The sequence below is a fragment of the Zonotrichia leucophrys genome, chromosome 15, assembly GCF_028769735.1.
Source record: "Zonotrichia leucophrys gambelii isolate GWCS_2022_RI chromosome 15, RI_Zleu_2.0, whole genome shotgun sequence".
NCBI lineage: Eukaryota > Metazoa > Chordata > Aves > Passeriformes > Passerellidae > Zonotrichia > Zonotrichia leucophrys.
This window is the reverse complement of record NC_088185.1, coordinates 7,313,666-7,332,785: the sequence shown is the minus strand read 5'-3', so window position 1 is coordinate 7,332,785 and position 19,120 is coordinate 7,313,666. Positions and strand designations below refer to the sequence as shown.

General features: G+C 42.4%; 1 protein-coding gene across 25 annotated transcripts in view; it reads right to left on the bottom strand.

Annotated features, from left to right (window-relative positions):
- Window positions 1-2,112: 2,112 nt before the first annotated feature.
- Window positions 2,113-19,120, bottom strand: part of ARVCF (ARVCF delta catenin family member) — a 246,792-nt gene continuing 229,784 nt past the window's right edge. For 24 of the 25 annotated variants that reach the window (XM_064727179.1, XM_064727180.1, XM_064727190.1 and 21 more), the window contains 7 exons: window positions 18,446-18,638; window positions 17,178-17,289; window positions 16,483-16,573; window positions 15,362-15,415; window positions 10,689-10,780; window positions 8,667-8,780; window positions 2,113-7,289 (listed from right to left, as the gene is read on the bottom strand). In XM_064727179.1, the coding sequence (XP_064583249.1) occupies window positions 8,679-8,780; window positions 10,689-10,780; window positions 15,362-15,415; window positions 16,483-16,573; window positions 17,178-17,289; window positions 18,446-18,638 (644 nt within the window). In that variant the 3' untranslated portion in view covers window positions 2,113-7,289; window positions 8,667-8,678. The remainder of the gene's footprint in view (window positions 7,290-8,666; window positions 8,781-10,688; window positions 10,781-15,361; window positions 15,416-16,482; window positions 16,574-17,177; window positions 17,290-18,445; window positions 18,639-19,120) is intronic. The other variant, XM_064727194.1, reaches the window with a different exon arrangement.

Genomic DNA, 19,120 nt, shown 5'->3' with positions numbered 1-19,120 from the left:
AAGCAACAAACACACATCTCTGCAAGTTCTCACAGCTCATGTCAGAAACGGCTGATCTCACCAAATACTGGGAATTTACACCCATTCTCCAGATGACAGTTACTGTCTAGCTTGTCTTAGTGATTCAGGCAGTGCATGAGAGTGAGGTCTGGTTTCTGCCAGAGCCTCTTTGTTAACTCAAAGGGATATGATACTGTCTTTCAAAATACTGTACAAGAAAGGAGGATTTGAGAGGTAGTCAAACATAGCACTACTGACTTTTGCATAACAGCACCCATGGAAGTGATCCTTCCATCAGAATTTACTCGTCTGAGTACAGAGCAGGGTACAGGAGCCACTGCCTCCTCCCACTGGCATGAGGAAGGGAAAAGCAGCTCACTGGAGAATTCTGAGCAATGAGTCAAATTAAATGCAGTGAAGGGAACATACAGAAACCTCTACAAGAGCAACAAGAAGAGAGAAACCACTGAGATCCCAACTCTCCCACCCAAGGTGACACCAGCAGGGCAGTGATGTGTCCTTACTTGGCTGAGCAGTCCATCAGGAATCAGGTATAAGGTACCTTACAAATAACAGCTATGATTGCTGTGCACACACACACATTGAACAGAGCACCAGAGTTTCAGTCTTTGCCTGTCTCTACAGCTCAGTTAATGACATTGTAAAGCACCTTCCTGTTTCAAAAGACCCCCCCCCCCATCAGCTTGTACCAGAACAAGATCCTGCCACTGCTGTGCTTAAGAGACCTTTCAAGAAAGACACTGGGGAGGGGACCCCTGAGGACAGAGTATTACCCCAAGACACTGCTGAAACCTGAAACAGATGAGGGCTGTGATATTTCTTGCCCACTGTTACCAGATTAACCTTTCACCTGCAGGACTCACCACTTCTGTTTGCCCAACCTGTGATAAGCTGGAAATGAAGTAATTTTGACAGCTATAAAATGTCAGTTGTAAAAACAACATGTTTGTTTTAGCTCAGTACCTTACCTACAGCATCTGCTATTCATTGCCATATTAGTGCACCCACAAAGGGAAAATAAGGTTCCTCACTGCAGTGGAAGAACGATGACACTGAGCTGCAGGATGCTAAGTCCAGGAGCCCACATCTTATCACAGCACTTGTGAAACTGAATCCTCCAGCTGCAAAAACAGATCCAGAGATGATTTTACAAAACACCTGGGGATGCATTTGAAACATCTGAAATAAGGAGGGAAGGTAAGCTGGAGATGACCTTCCAAGCTCTGTTTGCTAACATTTGCATGTAAATGAAACCTTACAGTGCTATGAATGGTACAATCAGGAATTCTCCTATGGTAAACTCTGTTACTGGCAATGATTCATCAACCTTTCACTCAGAAAAACTGACCTCCATTTTCTAAGACCTTGCAGAACATTCTGTGGAGATTAATCGGGTTTGGTCAGGCTTCATAAAGGCACGGTAGTGAATATGGTGTGTTTAGGTGTGCCAGTCACTGAGCTCACAAACACAGATGAGACAGTCCTCAAGAGAATGAATATCTCTTGGTAACTGGCGGTTACCTTATATGGGTGACTCTTCATTATCTGGATTTTCTTCCATTCCACAGTACCAAATGTAAGTTATTTGGCACATCTTCGAAGTAACAATTTCTTGTGTCAATGAAACCTCATACATTACTACAATTTGGTTTTCTTACACACATTTCAGAAATGTGCAATCTTTGTAAAGTTACACAGATTTTATGACTTAGTTGAGGAAGGTTAGGAACTTTCCAAATGGAAAAGATATCAGCAAGTTCTGTGCTCACAGACATGCTGGCCCTTGAACAGTGATGCAGATGTTTTTCCCACAGAAATATGTCTGTATATTAAAAAAAACCAAAAAACTCCATGATCTACAGTCCAGGGTCATGCTACAACTCCAACATATGGCAATGAGTCAAAAGTGTTCAGCTTTACTCATTTATAGGATATTTCAATTGCCTCTCATTACCACTGACCTTTTGCTAACACAGAGTATTGACCTGAGCTAGGGTTGAATAATCCCCTGTCACAGAAAACTGCTGCTGCAAAAGCCAAAGAATATTTGAGATACCTGATGTAACAAAAAGATAACCAATGGCACATGTATTCTTTCCAGGCATGGTTTATTGAAAACACACCAAACTGTTATCCTACATACCTGGTTTCTAACAAGCATTCTACTTGTCTGCATTATGGAAAGATCCTATCATAATAATAATACATTCTGTCACGGTAATATTTGTTCTATGAAAAGCATAATCCACCTTTTTTCCTCTCCATACTTGTAAAATCAAACCATTCTAAGTGTTTCAGTTTATAGTACAGTGTAAATACAATGCAAAATCCCACCAGTCTAATCTACAGAGAGAATGTTGAGCAGTTATTACAGAAAACACATTGTTGATTTTTTTAAATTCTCCTACCATGAAAATTTTAAGGCACATGATAGTTACAAACACATTAGCTACTAATTACCAGTAAGCTTCTTAGTCTAGTTATTTTGTTTTTTTCTGAACAGTAAGAACCAGATTGGCAGGCCTTGTAGTATCTGCACCATCTTCCGCCTCACCTTGGACTTCAGATCATCCTACCCTGATGTCAAACTTTAAACAGAAAACAAAGGCTCATAGTATCTTCCCCTTAAATGCACTAGGTTAGTTACTGTATCAGTAAATCAGAGATTTTTTCTGTCAAAGATAAGTAAACACCAGATTTTAGGGGTATCATAAAGAAATTTTGCAAAAAACTACACCTATATAAACACCTTCAAAAACTCCACCCCAACAGCACAAACCTGCTGGCTGAAAGTATTGGCACATGGTAGGTTTCACTGAGCCAGCAGCGGCTCAGCAGATGAGGCTATAACCACTCTTATGTGCCCATTTGGCTTCTGAAGCTTTGCTTGCTCGAGGGTTTGACATGTGCACCTCTCTCACAGGTAGCTGAGCCCATGCTCAACCTTAAGGCAGGTAACAGAAGGTAACTCACCACCTTCAGTCTCATGAAACTGCTCTAGGAGTGAAAACTGCTTTGCCTAGCACAAGGCTTTCCTGCTAGAAAGCATTACTGAAACTGCTCCTCAGAGCTGGCACCAACTTAGGAAACTGCTGTAACAGACATGCCACCCCTGGCTTTCTTCATGTGTCCTGACAGCAAGTCAGTTCCTACTCCCAGGGGCATCTTGGCAACAGAGACCAGATTTGCTTTCCTGACACAAGCACATTCAGAACCAGGTCTGAGCATGTGAGAACAGATCTGGGATAGGCAGCAGTTATGCCAGAACAGAAGACACTGAAGATTGGGACCTATGGCTGCCCAAGCTGTTCCCTAGGGAGCATTTCAAGCTGACAACACACCTAGAGTTGTATGTATGGCTATACTGCTACTTAAATCCACAACAGAACCAAAATGTCCTACAACCTTGCCTTTTGCTCTCCTCCTTGGATTCCACAGACACACTGACTGACCTGGGAACCATAAAGCACAACTGCTGCACACTTACTTGATGCTCCTCCAGGGGAGTTGGCACAGAGTGTTTGTTCAGTGAAAATGCCTGGGAGATATGCGAGCCACCTTCTAGGAAGAAGGTTCTACAGTAATCACATGCTGTCAGAAGTCTCCCTCTCCCCTGTGTTACCTCAGCCCTGACTGGGCCATCAAATTTCCTCCTCCTCTTTAGCAGGAGTCTTGCAACACCATCACTTCCTTCCACAACCATCCCTCCCACTACAATTTCTGCAGGTAGAAATCTCTTCTATCCCAGCCCCTTGCAGGCAGATTCCCTCCTGTTTTCACAGTGGAGTCAACAGTAAAAGAGGAGGTCACAAACCTGAGCCCTAAAAAGCAGTGCCTGCTTTTAGCAGGAGACTCTAGACCCTACTGCAGCATTAGTCAACACACACTGCCACTTTCCCTTCTTTACATACAGTCCCTGCTGCCAAAATACAACAATTACGGGTTCATACACCCACATTCCAGAACAGCTCAAACAGCCAGTCACACTTGAGCCAACATGGGGAGAGGTGAAGGCAGGGGTGGGCACACATCCCACCAGCGAGCCCCTGGCCACCGACAAAAAGGACATTAAATCACCAGACTTGGTTCAAAGTACCCTGCTTTGGACCTCAGCAGGTGGGCTGATAATACAAGGTGATAGTTTCACATACAAATCATCCCCCAATCTGTTTTCTTTCCTCATCATCCAAATAACAGTTAGTTTGTCAAGAAGAAAAACCCCCACAGTAGTGTTGAGGATGGGTTATTGCTACATACTTGGGAAATAGTTGTCAATGTAAGGCATGGGAAGGGTAGGGGTTTGATGTGTGATTCCCAGGGGAAGCCTTGGCCCATCAACTTGGTATCCAACTTCTTGACACACCATCCTCTGATTTTCTGCAGCAATAAACCATGCTGTCAGCTCACAACTCTGCTGGCTGCTGTAACACCCCCAGGAAAACAAAGAACAGTTTGCTACGATGACCTGGGCAGCCAGTGCCATTTAACCTGATAGGGACAGTTCAGGGTGCAGTGTAAATACAAAAAAAGACTTTTGGGAGAAGTGAGATGGGGTCTGAATCTGCTTCTCCAATATCCTTAGTGTTTTTAGCCCATTAATGACACAGATGAACGTGGACTCCAACCCAGATTCTGAGTGTCCCTGTAGTGTCCCAGTAAGAGCCATGGGATACCTAGGATTGGAAGTCATGACCATAATTGGCCCCAGTCACTTCACTTGCTCCCTCCTGCGGTTTTCTCTGATAACTTCTTGCTGGCTTTGAAATATCTGCACAATAACTAAACCACAAAGTCTTAGCAGAGACTCCTTTCAACAGTCAGGTCTTTATTTTAAGTGAACTTTTTCTCAGACTCCTTTGGTAAATATATGATTTGAAGTAGATCAGGGACAGACTGACAGCATGGCCCTTCTCTTACACTGTTCTAGTCAGCTACAAAGCAGGTTCCATTGCTAATTACTGAACGTTTTTAAAAAAATCCTTTCATATACAAAAAGAATACACCAAGTACATAACCAAAAGTGATATAAAACTCTTCTGTGTAGCTTGGTTAAAAGGGTCTCCGCGTATTGGCAGAACAAGTATGAAAAGAGCACCATTGATATAATATACAGTCAGATGATGTATCTGGTTTCATTGCCACACTTTATGTCTACACAGAGACACTGCCCCGACACAGATAGTCACAGGTGCCTCTCTTTGCTTCCCTTGATCCGCTGAGCATCTTTGGCCCAATAGGACTCTCATGCAGGTGAAATAACAAATCTTTGCTATGTTGATTTGCTCCAAGCAACTTCACCTTCCCCAGGATCCAGAAGTGACACTGCAACGTATGTGGAAGATGAGGGTCAAAAGGGAGGGTGCGAAGCAGCACACGTATCATCCAAATCACTGACAGCTTCTGGCATCAGTCTTTTCCCTGAATCAACAAATGCTTCCCTCTCCTGCAAACTACTTTACATGGTTTTGTTAACCTATTCTCTGCACAACAATATATATATATAGATATATAGACTTTTTTATTTATTTATATATATGTATTCATGTCAAATTTTTAATATACTCAAGAAGATACAAAGCTCTTGGTACTTGCCTTTTTTTAAAGTTTTTTAAATTTTTTTTTTACAAAAAATGTAATGGTTACTATTACAGTAATATTTTGGGGGAGGTGAGATTGTTGGATACTTCCCCTTTTTAGTTACAAAAGGAACGGCAGGCACTGAAAACCGCAAATGATGTTTGCTAGACTCAAGGATGTGCTTTCCAGTCACACCGTTTTTAGGAGCTTGTTTAAAACTAAATGTGGCAATCAAAGAACAATGGCAACCAAGTAAAATCAGCAAAAGTCCTCTCAATGCTAATGCTGAGACATTTGCTTCCTATTCTCATCTGCTGCCCTCCCTTGACCAATGCCTGGAGAAAAATCAGTGATCTGAAATCATTTAGTCCCCGGCATTTCCAGATACCACATTTGCAGAGTACATTTTCTTGAGGTAAACATTCCCCTACAGAAGGCAGGCCTTGGCATCCTGGAGGAGAGCTGCTGCACACAGGTGATTTTCACACCACGTGAAATATGCGATCTCAAAAGCAAAGGAACACAGAAACCATGACAATGATTTTAAAATGCCAAACCAGTTCCCTTTGTGGCATTTTTCATCAGGATCTTTAGCCCAAATCAAACATGGATCCAACACTGAAAAATTTATCAAATGTAAGTGACAGACCCATCTCGAATTTATAGTGTGTTCAAAATGAGACATCCTACAAAAAAGCTCCTATTTCCTTCAATGTCTTAACAGCTATGGCAAAAGTAGTTCATCATCATCAATGCAACAATGATACATTTAACATGTAAAAGCTCCTTATTGCAATCTTTGAGAACATGAAAATAAAAAGCCAGCCAACTCCATTTCCCAGCACATTTTTCTGAACCAGGGACACTGAAACCTTCCATAAACTGCTTTTCAATATGTAGAAATAAAAACAGAGACATTACAGAATTCAAAAGGCAGAAGTATTGTACACCAGATTATAATGATAATATAGCACTGTGATTGATATAGCTTACTCTAAAAGCAGATTATACAGCTTGCATCAATTTTGTCATCCACTCTCCAGTTCATTTAACTAGCGTTTAATAGTTTTTGTTCTGCATTTTCTCCCTTCATTGAAATCCAATAAACCCACTCAACATTCCTGCACCTTCTGTGGGAATAATAAAGAAAACCTAAACATTTTTCAGAAAGCCTTCAAAAATGTTAAGAGTCACAGTTCAAAAGAAATCCCCCAAAACAAAAACCAGAACCATGAACCCCAAACCAGAAAAGTGCTATTCTCCTCGTGGCTACACCTACGGTATCATTTCAAACATGCCGCAGTTCCCGTCTCGCTGTGAAGCTGCCCCATGATCTGCGCTTCTCCAACTTGGCACCATCCACACGTAAGAGTCACCTAAGAACGCAGCCAGCTACATGGAAGCTTGGATTCTCTTTTCTTGCTTTTCTTCTTGCAGGAGTGGGAGGGAGGGAGGGAGGGGGAGGCGGTGGCTGTCTCTGGTGGGAATGTCAGGGAGTTAAGCAGCAGAGTGTCTCGCTGTAAGGCATCGTGCTCCGGGCGATGGCACTCGGGTGGGTTCGCTCCCCACGCCCTCCTGGGACCTGCAGCCCTCCCAGTCTGAATGGCAGTGGTGACTGATGAGATCCTCTGGGTCGATTCAATGTTTGTTTCTCCCCCCTCAATTAAAAAAAATGTGGTTGGACTTTAGCCCTGCAAAATAAAGTCAGAACTGATTAATACCAGTCATTAGCATGGCCTTGGTGATCTCCATCACCTTGTGGGAGGACAGTGACTGGAAATGCCAACCTATGCCAACACATGGGCTCCTTGATGGGCAAGTCTGGGAAAAACAAGCACAGACCTAATTTTTCAAAGTCAGAACCCCACCTGTAGGGCTTCACTGCTCAGAGCAGAGTGTGGGAATGAAGCAGGCACCACAGGCACATTGATGCTACCCCGTGCCTGAGTCACCATGGCTGATCACGCAGTGCTGAGCAGCCGTGGGAGGCCAGCGGTGCCAGACCTGCTCTGTGACAGCACCTCAAAATGCTGAAAGCCTTCTCTGGGCAGGCACTTCCAACCAGAAACAGAAACCATCTGCTAACACCTTGCATTCCTATTAGACTGAAAGGAAGGAGGGAAAAAAATATCCAGCACCACCACCCAAAAAAATACAGGAACTTTCTCTCCCACTAATGAAAGGGATTTCCATGTAGAATTATGTGGGTGAATGACAGCTCATGGTTTGGAATTTGGGCCTTTAAAGTCTCTTGCCCATTCTGATGGGAAAGTTGCTCAGTGCCTTCGTGACAGTCACTGAAATTTTCCTTTAGTCCTAGCCAGGGGCACACCACCTGCTGTTCCAAACACAGCATCCTCTGACGGAGTGCCAGAAGGCATCGCCGGGGTGACTCGAGCAAGACAGCAGGACACAGATTAGCAGTGGCAGGAGCGAAGAAAGGCTGGTAACATTACTGAGGAACTTGGCACATGGCAAAGGCACACAACTAGAACACAACAAAAAGGCACCTTTCTTTAGTGACACACAATTAAAAAAAAAAAAAAGAAAATGGAAAGTGGGAGTTGTGGGTCACTATTTATTGTGTAACCAATATCATCTCTCCTTACAAAGTAACTCGTGTACAGTCAGCAGCTTTCCTGCTGTAATTCGTGGGAACCTTAGGGGACATCCAAAAATAGTCAAGGATATGTTTTTTCTTAAGTCTCAGGCTAATCCTTATAATGAGCATTGAGGGAGAAAAATGGTTGGAAGCAGGAACACAATACTCAAATTCATTCCCATGGCCTAACAGCAGAAATATTTCACATTTCAGCTGACAACTAATCATTCACAATATTAATTTTCTGCCTGGTTATTTGACAGGTTATTTTTAATCAAACTGTGGTGTTTTATTGCATTTCATTAAAGATACACTGAATAGTACAAACACCACTTTTTTTTTTCTTCCAAATGCACTTTCATCTATCTGTAAGTTAGCAGTTAGATTTGAAGAGATCCCACAGCTATACAGATCATGCACAAGAGAAAGTTATTCACTAGCCCCAATTACCATTAAAAGGACCTACCATGCATGCAAATTAGACCCAGGAGTCAACAGGCTGGGGTTTAATGTCACGGGCATCCACCAGATTCACCGAAGCCCTGTTACTCCTGTTAATGTTTTTCCTATTTGTGTCATTCTGCAGCACAGGGTGAGGAGTTAAAGCAAAACAGAGCGGATTAATCAAACAAAACCACCAAACAAGTCAGCTTAAAGTAGCACAAGGGAAAATTAGTGGTAGAGAAAGAAACAAGATCAGCAAAGGCACAATACTGACAAAAGCATTTGCAACAGCCAAAAGGCCACACTTCCCTGGATTCCCAGCCTCCCTTGAGCTTGCACAGAGCTCACGAGCCACAACCCCCAGAGCCACATTTCTGTCTGGCAGCACAGAGAGGAAGAGCAGCAGCTGCTCAGCTGTGCCCAGGTGAGGGCAGGGCTGTGCCCACCGTTGCTGTGCCCAACAGCCTGGATTCAGGCTACCCCCAGGTGCTCAGAACCAAGAGGCAGCACAGGCTATGGGTCACACACTGTTGAGGTGAAATGCTTTTTCTCTCTTTCTCATAAAAGCAAAGCAGCACCTCCTGAACTCTGGTTGTCCTTCACTTTGGTCATACACTGGAGTTAGGGCTGCTTGATGTGATTTTGAGGGTTGCATTGGACCACTTTAATGAATTTTGAGTAGAAAAAATAACAAGTACTTGTTAATTTTCCTATCTTATCCTATTTTCCTTTAAGAGGTATTTTTTGCCAAGTTCCTATTGATCAACATTCTTATATAACTTACTGCATCCATTCCTGCTGCATCCTTGCAAAACTGTACTAGAACTGTGATGAGGGAACTAGGAAGTTTATTTGACTGATACTGGCTGAAGCAGGACCATCTCTTGCCAACTGGAGGAGAGGGACACATTGTAGGACTTCAGTAATCAGCTTAAAAAAAGTCCAGGCAGATTGAAGCCACTCTCCAGGCTGTACCTTCTTGGAAAGGCAGAACACAGCAGGAAATGCCTGACTAGGCAAGTTAAAACAGACAAGTTGGTGCAGTCTTCCTAGTTTACCATCTATGGAAGTATTTTTCTCCAAATCCCATTTTTTTATTTCCCTGTTCAACGATGGTGGGTTTGTCTTTCAGCTGGCTGAAGTTTAACTGCTTCCCATCAACATAAATCACCTGAATTTTCTGGTTTTATCAACAATGGGCTGAAGGTTATTAAGGACAGCCTTCTGCAGACTAGCAATAGTGTCTCCTACCACTGACTCTTATTTCAATGAATCCTCATTTTCCTTCTTGAAATTACTCCCCCAGGGGAAAACCCAAGCTTGTATTAAGGCCAGGGAGAACTGGTGGCCACAGCATTTTTACATTCACAGACTTTTTACTCTGAAAAGGTACAGAAGTGCAACAGAGATTACACAGAGCCTACTGAGCCACACTTGCACACAGCCCATAATACAAAAGGTCTTGTAAAGTAAGGACTACTTTCATTTAGAAAGTAGGCTAAATTTGTATTTAGAAGACACACAGCGAACTGTGCATGTCTCTTCTTTGCTCTCCATCTCCCTGGCCCACGGCCATGGTCCACCATCAGGACTGTGCATGAGTGCTGCAGAAATGAGTCCTACTCACCACACTGCTGGACATGGACACACAAGATCACACCTATTTCTCATGATGAAGACAATAAAGCAGCATGACAACCTGAAGAGACTTGTCAAAACAAAGTCTGAGCACAGTTACACAGCTCAGGGCCAGGGAATGCTGCCTGGACAAGGGCAACAGAACAAACACTTCCTATCTTTACAACCTCATCCATTTACAAGAGTAGAGGAGCAAGTACCTGCACTTGCTGCTGCACTGGAAAGCAACATTTTGTTTTTATTTCTAGTTAGCCAAGTGCTAATTTACAAAATAATGCCTTTATGTGAAATAAAAAAAGGCCTTTACACAGCCCCCTGGTGAGTGACTGCCCTGTGTTTCTGGCTGAGGACACTGGATCCTTTCTTCCCAAGGCACTAACTACCCTCAGCAGGAAGGGGAGCTCACTTTTAAAGGTTCCTTCTCGGAAGCATCTCCTGTGTTATCACTGCTCTTGTACTTGCGCTCCTTGTCTCGGTGGTCGATGGTGGAATATCCATCTGAGGAGAAAACACAACAGTCAGGCATGAAGCAAAAACAGGAGCAGAAACAGAGCTGATGCAAGCAGAATTCTTTAGCAAGGAAAACAAACCACCACAACCCAAAGATGCCGGCAGCCTGCTTCTCATGTGCTCCAGCTCTGAAATTTCATTTTTACTAGCTAAAAACAAACAGAGAAGCCTTCTTTTTATAGCACTGCCAGATGCTGGCACTCATTAGCAAGCAGCACTGTTTTCATCCCAGCCTGCTGCACTTTTTAGTGTGCCCAAGGAAAGCAGCAAGTTGTCATCTCATGCCCTGTGGCTAATGAGCTCCAAATTCAGCCCAAATCCTGCATTCCTTGCTTAGCAGCCTGATTAATTGGCTGTGTTCATTCTCTGAATGCTCTGCAGCCTGTTACCACTTTTCCTGAGCCTGACTACTAGCAGGACATGACAATAATTTGGAAGAGTCCCCGTCAGAGCACTGAGAAAAAGGGCCTGTCGAGTTGGAAGAAATCTCAATGCAATCCCTGCTGTGCTTGGGCTGTCTTTCATTGCGAAGCAGCACCTGTTGGTGCCTTTTCTCCTGACAACTAAGGAACAGCATGAAAACATGATGAACACAAGGAAGAAAACTGTGAGAGAGTTCTATAAAGAAATGGCTGTAATTATTTCAGAACCTTTGCTTTGAATCATTGTCAGACAATGCAAAACTTAATTTATTTTCGTGATGCATCAAATTTCCCTCATTATCAGTGACAAATAGATCCTTGCCTGCTCTGCTTTGACAGCATTGTAATCTGGAGTAAACAACACCCAAATTTATACCTCCCTGTAGGCTTTTGTTTTCCCCTGTGTAACTGAGGGATCATTAACGTTTTCTTTTCCTGACAAACTGTGTTTTTAGAATACTACAAAAAGTTTATGTAAAACTATGAAAATGCCTCTCTCTCTATTTGTTACTTGCCTGTAACAGGCCATTAAGGAAAAATGAGTGATGTATTTGTGGGCTTCTCGTGGCACTGTTTGCCCACATGACAACTGCACACAGAGTCAGGTTAAACTGAGAAAAGCTGCAGTGTTCTGTGTGCCTCAAACCCAAGTGCACACAGACCAGCAAACAAGCACCTGAAGCAGGATGCATTTTTGACATCAAGGGCAGTAAAAGATGATTTAACTATGCTGACCAAAAATAACTAAGGAATTTTGGAGTTATACATGTAGTTCACAGATCATAAAGCATGATTTGCTACACAGCATTAAACTTACTTACAATTACTTGTTGACAATCAAGATGCCTGACATTCTTAGCTATTCCTTTTGAACAAAAAAAGAAAAAACCAGCTGCACCCAGCTACCCAGCCAGCACTCATGGGGAACGCACGACCAATAATTCTCTTTCAAATGACAGGCATGAACATTGCTAGTAGGCTATGTCCTAATCTACAGATTCATCATCTAGTTAGGACAAAATACTTCACAAAAGTATGTATTCAGTGATGGAAAAACAGAAAATTAAACTTGCAGCATCTGGGTGGTAGCTTTTTACAATCTCATGGTAACTCACAAGGATGTAATGGATCACTTTGCATTTTTGTAGTGGCATCATCATGGATGATCGACAAATACTTCCAAAAGAAATTGCCAAGACACAATGGAAACCTTTGAACTACCCCAGAAAGCAACAGCCACTAAATGAAGCTGATGGCAGCTGTGATAATTCCCAGGGAGCAAGGTCATTAGTAAACTATAATAATAAAAAATAAAAAACCAAAACAGATATTTAATAATAAGAAAAAATGAAAACTCCCATACTTAGCCAGGACACATCAGCAAGAGGAAAATCCCATTTTTGCACTGGCAGTAATCTGACAACAAAGGACACTCAAGAACTTTGCCCTTTGCATCTGAACTCCAACACATTTTGCATTTTGTCCTGTGGGCCCCTGGCCTGTACACAGACTGGCACCCACAGGCCACGTGTCCAAAATCCACACACTGTTCTATGCCTCTGTCAAGATAAGCAGCAGCAGAGATAGGAAGTTCAGATTTGATCAAATAAAATGAGAAATTGAAAGAGGCTGCATTAGAGAAGAAATACCTCTCTGCCCTGAGAAGCACAGCTCTGCAAGGAAGTTAGAAATCTGCTTCTCCCATATTTCAGATTCATTTGAAGAGACAATCAGAATTAACTGCTTCTGTGGCATAAAGATCTATACATATCTTGCTGCTCCAAGGTATAAGTACATTACTTTGACTTAATACAATCCCTTGTATAGACAAAAGTTACTTTGGTGAATAGAGCAATGTCCCATCCTTGGCTTGTTTATTTCTCTCTCTCAGCATTCTGCTTGGAGTCATCTCTATTGCTTCTCTATCTCTCCCTCACTCTACAGCAACATTTTTATGTCATCACAGATTACAGGACCAAATGCATGCCTGCCAGTGTCAGTCCATTTGTGCCCTCACACAGCTCTCAACTTACAAAAGATCAAACCTCTAAACCCATCAAAGAGAAGGAGGAGAAAGGAAAAGCCATGCCTGAAGATGGGCATGGAGGACAGTGGCATTTGAACTCTGTGTATCTGGTCTGAACAATTTCACTTCCCAAGTGCTCCTGTCTGAGTGCCTGCCAGGTTAACTAAAGCACACACAGAGTTCTGGAGGATTTGGCACAGACTGGAGATCACCATTCTGCTGCTTCTGCAGAGAGCTTGGGGCAGGGCCCCAGCACACAGTGACAGTGGCACTGCTGCTCTGCAGCCTGCCTGGAGCTGGGGACACCTGACAGACCTGATCATCCCATGGTGACTCGTAATACGGGGGTTCTTCTGTCTCCCAGCACATCCACACCCTACCCAGGCTGTTCCACTGCCCCAGACAGCAGGGACCTGACTGCTCTGGTACTGCTGGCTGATGGCAACGGATCCTTCTGCCTCCCTCACCAGTGACAGCCAAGTGATTTCCTCTGTTGAGAAGGATAACCCCTACAGCATTAGCAAAGAAGCTGCACCAGCAATTTTCTTTTTGTGATCTTGAAGCAGAGCCCATGTGGGTTAACAGGAAAGGCCCAGGCACCAGGAGAGCCTAAACACTGAGAAGAACCCACAGAGGAGGGGCAGACAGGTGGGGATGTTCTGGAACCATCAGTCCTGTACGGATGTACTCTGCAGGGGATGAACACTGGGCTGGAAGGACCAGTTCAGAGTGGAAAAAGAACAAAAACTCCAGAACACAACAGCCCACTATGAAGTTAAAATCTGAAAATATAGTCTAGAGCAGCCTTCTCATATTAATATGTCCATAAGACAAAAAACATGCAGCATTTGGAAGAGCCTGAAGAAAAGAGATGAAATGTTGTTATTCCAGTTCCCTGGAATTAAGGATAGTAAACTGGATAAATGAAGTTGTGCTATTTCAGAGGTCAGCTGAAAAGAGACTAAAGTCATAGTCATATTGAAAGTAAAAAGCACTGAGGAGCTGGAATCAGGAAAATTTGACAGATCTCATCTTCTAAAGGTGATAAAAAGACTGGAGAACAGCATGGCCCAGAGAATCTGCCTGATGCTGTACATATGCTGTAAATTTGCATTTTGTTTTGTACTCAGGGCTGTACCAGTAACTCCTGAGAGCATAAGGCAGCAATTAATACTGAGACTATAAACAATCAGCACTGCCCATTCTGCAGCACCTGCCAGCACACAGCTATTCCTGCCAGGCAATCCTCTATGAAGAGATTTTCTTCCATTGTGAGAACAAATGTTTCAGTGTTCCCTAAGGCAAAATACATATGGACAGTTGATTCATGGCAGGTGGCATCTCATTTTTCCAAGAATACAAAAGGTATTATATACCTGTATACAGGTAATATATAATACCTGTTCTTTTACTTTCTGAACATGCTTGGCTTTTTTTTGGCTCTAACTTGCTATTTTATTCAATCACAGTTACTAATAGCAGTAACTATAGATCTGGAGGCATTCATACAGCTGCATTTAAATAGGTGCAAATTCTCAAGACACCACACAGCACCTTTATCTACCTTGGTAAAGGAAAAAAGCCCTACAAGTTTAACACTACACAGCTTATCAGTCTCAAAGCACATCACTGACAGTCAGTGGCTCTTCTCAGTCTAGAGGAAAAGCCAGGCTCATTTAGATGCAGCTAAATGGAAAGTAGTCATGAATATCACACACACTAACCTATTTTTGGTTTTACCTACACAAAAAAAGGCAGAACAGATTTAAATACAAGAAATACATTGAAGTAAATTTTCAACTCTTTCTTTCAGAATCCTGGAGACTTGCAGATCTGTAATAGGGAATGCAGCTGCCCCAGGGACCAAAGAGCAGAATGAATGCTGGGTCAGTGTACCTCCAATATATGCATGAAGTAGTGGGGGAAATTGGTGTGACACTCTACATGTATACGAAGAAAAAAAAAAGATGATGACCAGTATTTTGTGAGGTAATGTTTTGTTTTAAATGTCAGCTTTATCCATCTGAAATAATATCTCCTAGAGAAACAGCTGAACTTTCCTGTGAGTGACAGTGTGCTCTATTGGAACAGACAGAGAGTCTGATCTATGACTGAATTTACCTGGGCCAAGTTCATCCATTGGTATCATATCACGACTCCCAGACTTCTCATTATCTAGAAAAGAGAAGCATTGGAACAACTTGAGGTATATTTGCTTTCCTCAAAACCTGGTAGTTCTGAATTAGTCACAAAACCAGAGAGGTTGATAAAGTACTGAATGCAGAGATTATTGTAAAAAAAAATTCCCAAACTATTCCATTGCTTTCCATTCAGAAAGGGACGTCCGAATCAAATTCTTCAGAGAGCACATGTAATCCATGTATTTTCTGCTTTGGCACTGTAATACAGAGCTTTCTCTCTCAAACAGAAACCACAGTTCTGCTTTGGACTACCTACCACAATTAACAAGCTTCTCTTTGGTCTCTCCAGAGTAAAAGAGAAGGAAAATAAGTCAGGGCACAGCTTCTCATGGCACACCAGCCAATCCAGCATCTGCTGAGCCAACAGAAAACTAATCCACAAAGAAAAGAAGTTTCTTGTCACATCAGCAAGCTGACCCAAATCATCCTCAGTCTCCATCATGTGCCAGGTTTGCTCAAAGACAGGGAAGGTGGAAACAGGCAGGGCAGTGTGGGGCTGTTGTTTCTGCAGTAGCCTGCAGTTAAACCAGAGAAAGTGCACCAGGCAAATCCTGCTCTTAGCAACCAGAGCCAGGCTCAGAGACACAGCAACCATGGTGAAATCAAAGCTGGTGCTACACTGGTGTTGGTGTGGCTGTGCCTCATGAAAAAGCACAGATAGGATTAGTTGGAGCTTGAATAAACTCCTCTCCAATAAAAAAAATCCTGCATGGTAGAGGAAGAGGCTGTGCCAAAATGGGCACACTTATTTAAAAAATGGAAAGACTCCAGTACAGAGTAGGGGTAAGGTCAACCCCACCTGCAGGAAGATTAAACTGATAACACTGTATCCAAGTTGAGAAAACAGTATCAGCAGTGTACATTTTGTAAGGAATGAAATTCTATCCATCTCCAGGTAATAGGGACTGATTATTTTGAGACTGTGGGGTAAAAAGCACACAGGAATAATTCATTTTTACCCCCTTGTGCTGTAACACAGTCACAGCAAATCCAGAAAAACAGTAAAGCACTATATGACAAGCGACAAAGAGAAGAACTGACCTTGACTTTTATCCACCAGAGGCAAAGTGCTGTCATCATAGCCAGACCTGCCAGCCGTACCTTTGGAGCCCTTTGGAGCTGCAGAAACAGACTACAAGAGAAAAACCACAGACACCAAATTGCTACTCATGGAAACTGAACAATACAAATAAATGAACCAACAGCACAGAGAGAGATTATGGAATGCACTTAAGCCCCGCTTCTGTTGATCATACAGAACTTTTAATACAGAATATAATAATACTGATAATACAGAATATTTTTTATTTTGACATCGATTTGATGGAGTTTTCTCCCTGTTTTCTCAATGGCAGCACTGCTGCCCTGTGAAAGAAGCAAAAGCCTTCCACAAGAAAAGGTGAGGAGGCTGCATGTCAAGCAGAGGTGGCTGCCCTAGGCTGCTGTACAGAATGTTTCAAAGGAGACACAACTAAGACAAGACATGCTAATTCTTCCATTGGGGCATTTGGGCTGTACAGGAAGGCAAACTCCCCAAACCTAACAAGCTGCATCCCACAGACCCCACCAAAGCACAGCCAGACCTCTATGCAGGATGGTGTTACTGAGTAGGGTACAATCCACTGTGCTCTCAACTGGGAGAACAGAAGTGAAAACGAAGATCTACAGACTGCAAGGGTGGCCTAAGTAAGGACATCTCCACTCAGGCACTTCCAGAACCTATTTAAGATCTTTACCTGAAAGTGTGACTTGTTCCACCCATCCTTCTGAAGGGCATTTCGTAGTTCTTTATAGCTCCAGATCATCTGAAGAATGTGAGATGCTGCTTTTGTTTCTCTGGGAGACTGGCTGATTTGCAAGATAAAATGACAGTTTAAGTATCAAGCAATGTCCAACTATTTGTATGTTAATACTCCACAGAGCTATTATTTGAACCTATAACTAATGGGATATATGTGAAATCATTCAGTGACTTCCTAATATCTATAGGTATTTGCTGACAAAACCAGAAATTGAAATGTTATGAATTTTGCACATTTCTGTGTTTTCACAGGTATTGCTGGACAAGCACCGTCAGGTCAGGTCAGAAGCCCTGGTGACACTTTTGTCTTGTAGCTGACATTAACAAAGAACAGACACATTCCATTCTGCCTGGATTTATTCAGGAAAAAAAAAACCCAAACCAAAAAAAATGTTCTCAGCTGCTTTTCAAACCTTCATCCCAATGTACACCTATTCATCACAATTCAACGAAGTTGCTCCATGGTTTAAAATACCTTACACAGTAATTTCGGTCAGCAAAAAAAAGTAAGCTGTTTTTAAATCGAAAATGAAATTTTATCTACTCCTTACTAAGTCAGTACACAGACACCTTTTATAATATAGAACAGGTGTAGATTTTTGGTGGCTCTCATATTTAGTAACAATATAACCCAAGAAGGCTACTTCAGTCACCCTCCCAGAAGTCTGCAGCAAACACACCTACAATGAACTATGACATGAACTACACAAAACAAAGTTTCCTCTACAGCAGTCAGAACAGAGTTTTTTAATGGAAGAAAATTTGTCACTTAAATCACCACCAGCAGCCCTTTGGCCAGAACAATTACCACACGTCATTAACCATTTCACTTAAAAGAAACAGATTTCATCACTGGCATTCCAGCAGTGGAACACTGCCACAGAAAAAAGGCTTTCCAAACTAAAACCAAAGATCATGGTTTCACTGCAAATGCTGCCTGCTAAGTGTATATATGGTGCAAAGATGATTCTGACAAGGAGAGAGCACGTCTTAACACGACTGAAGTGACTCATCAATTAACCTTTTTCATCAAGTACATTTAAAGGTGCTGGCTGGTTTTACTTTGTTTATATTAACTGCTGAAATTACAGCTCTAAAGGTTGGGATGCTCTAGTACTTTCACAAAGCAAAAGCTGCTGTTCATAGTGACATTTTCATGTTTGCAAGGAGTTCTTATGCCTTTTGCTTTCAACTGTCACTTACCTTGACTTGCTGATAGCTACCAGCTTCTGAATGCCCTGTGTCTGGATCAGAGACCTTGCATTTTCTGAGCTGTCAGTAATGATTTCATGGATGGTATTCAACACTGCAACCACAGTGTCCTCTTCCAGGTTCTTTGCAGATCTCTGCTGCCTGCTGGGCAAATTTCTTACCAGCTCACCCATGGCATAACTACCTAGATAAGGGAAAGAGATACCATTAGGCAACCCTAATAATAATTTCAGCTTCCCAACCTGAATGATAGAAGTCAATGGTGTTTGCTATATTGAAGAAACCCCTTATAATGCATGTGTTTTAAACCACAAGACTGTAACTTCACAGAGTATTTATCATTCATTCATTATTTCAAGGTTATTGACAGCTGATAAAGCTAAAATAAAGTCCTTCATCACAGATTCTGAAAGGTATTGAGGAGAGAAAAAGGCATTTTTACTGAGAATTTTACAGCCAACATCTATCATATTTTGCAAAGCCTGAGGCAAAAAAACATCCAGTAGTGGCTAATGCCAGGTATTCATGCTAATACACGCACATGGTTTACTCAACTCAGCCCTGTAATAGGCCTTCTGGGGCAAGGTGGGCAGCCATGCATTTATTAACCTTCTCCAACAAAGGTCTCTCCAACAAAGAGAGCGTTTCCTCCTGGGTGCAGCTAGC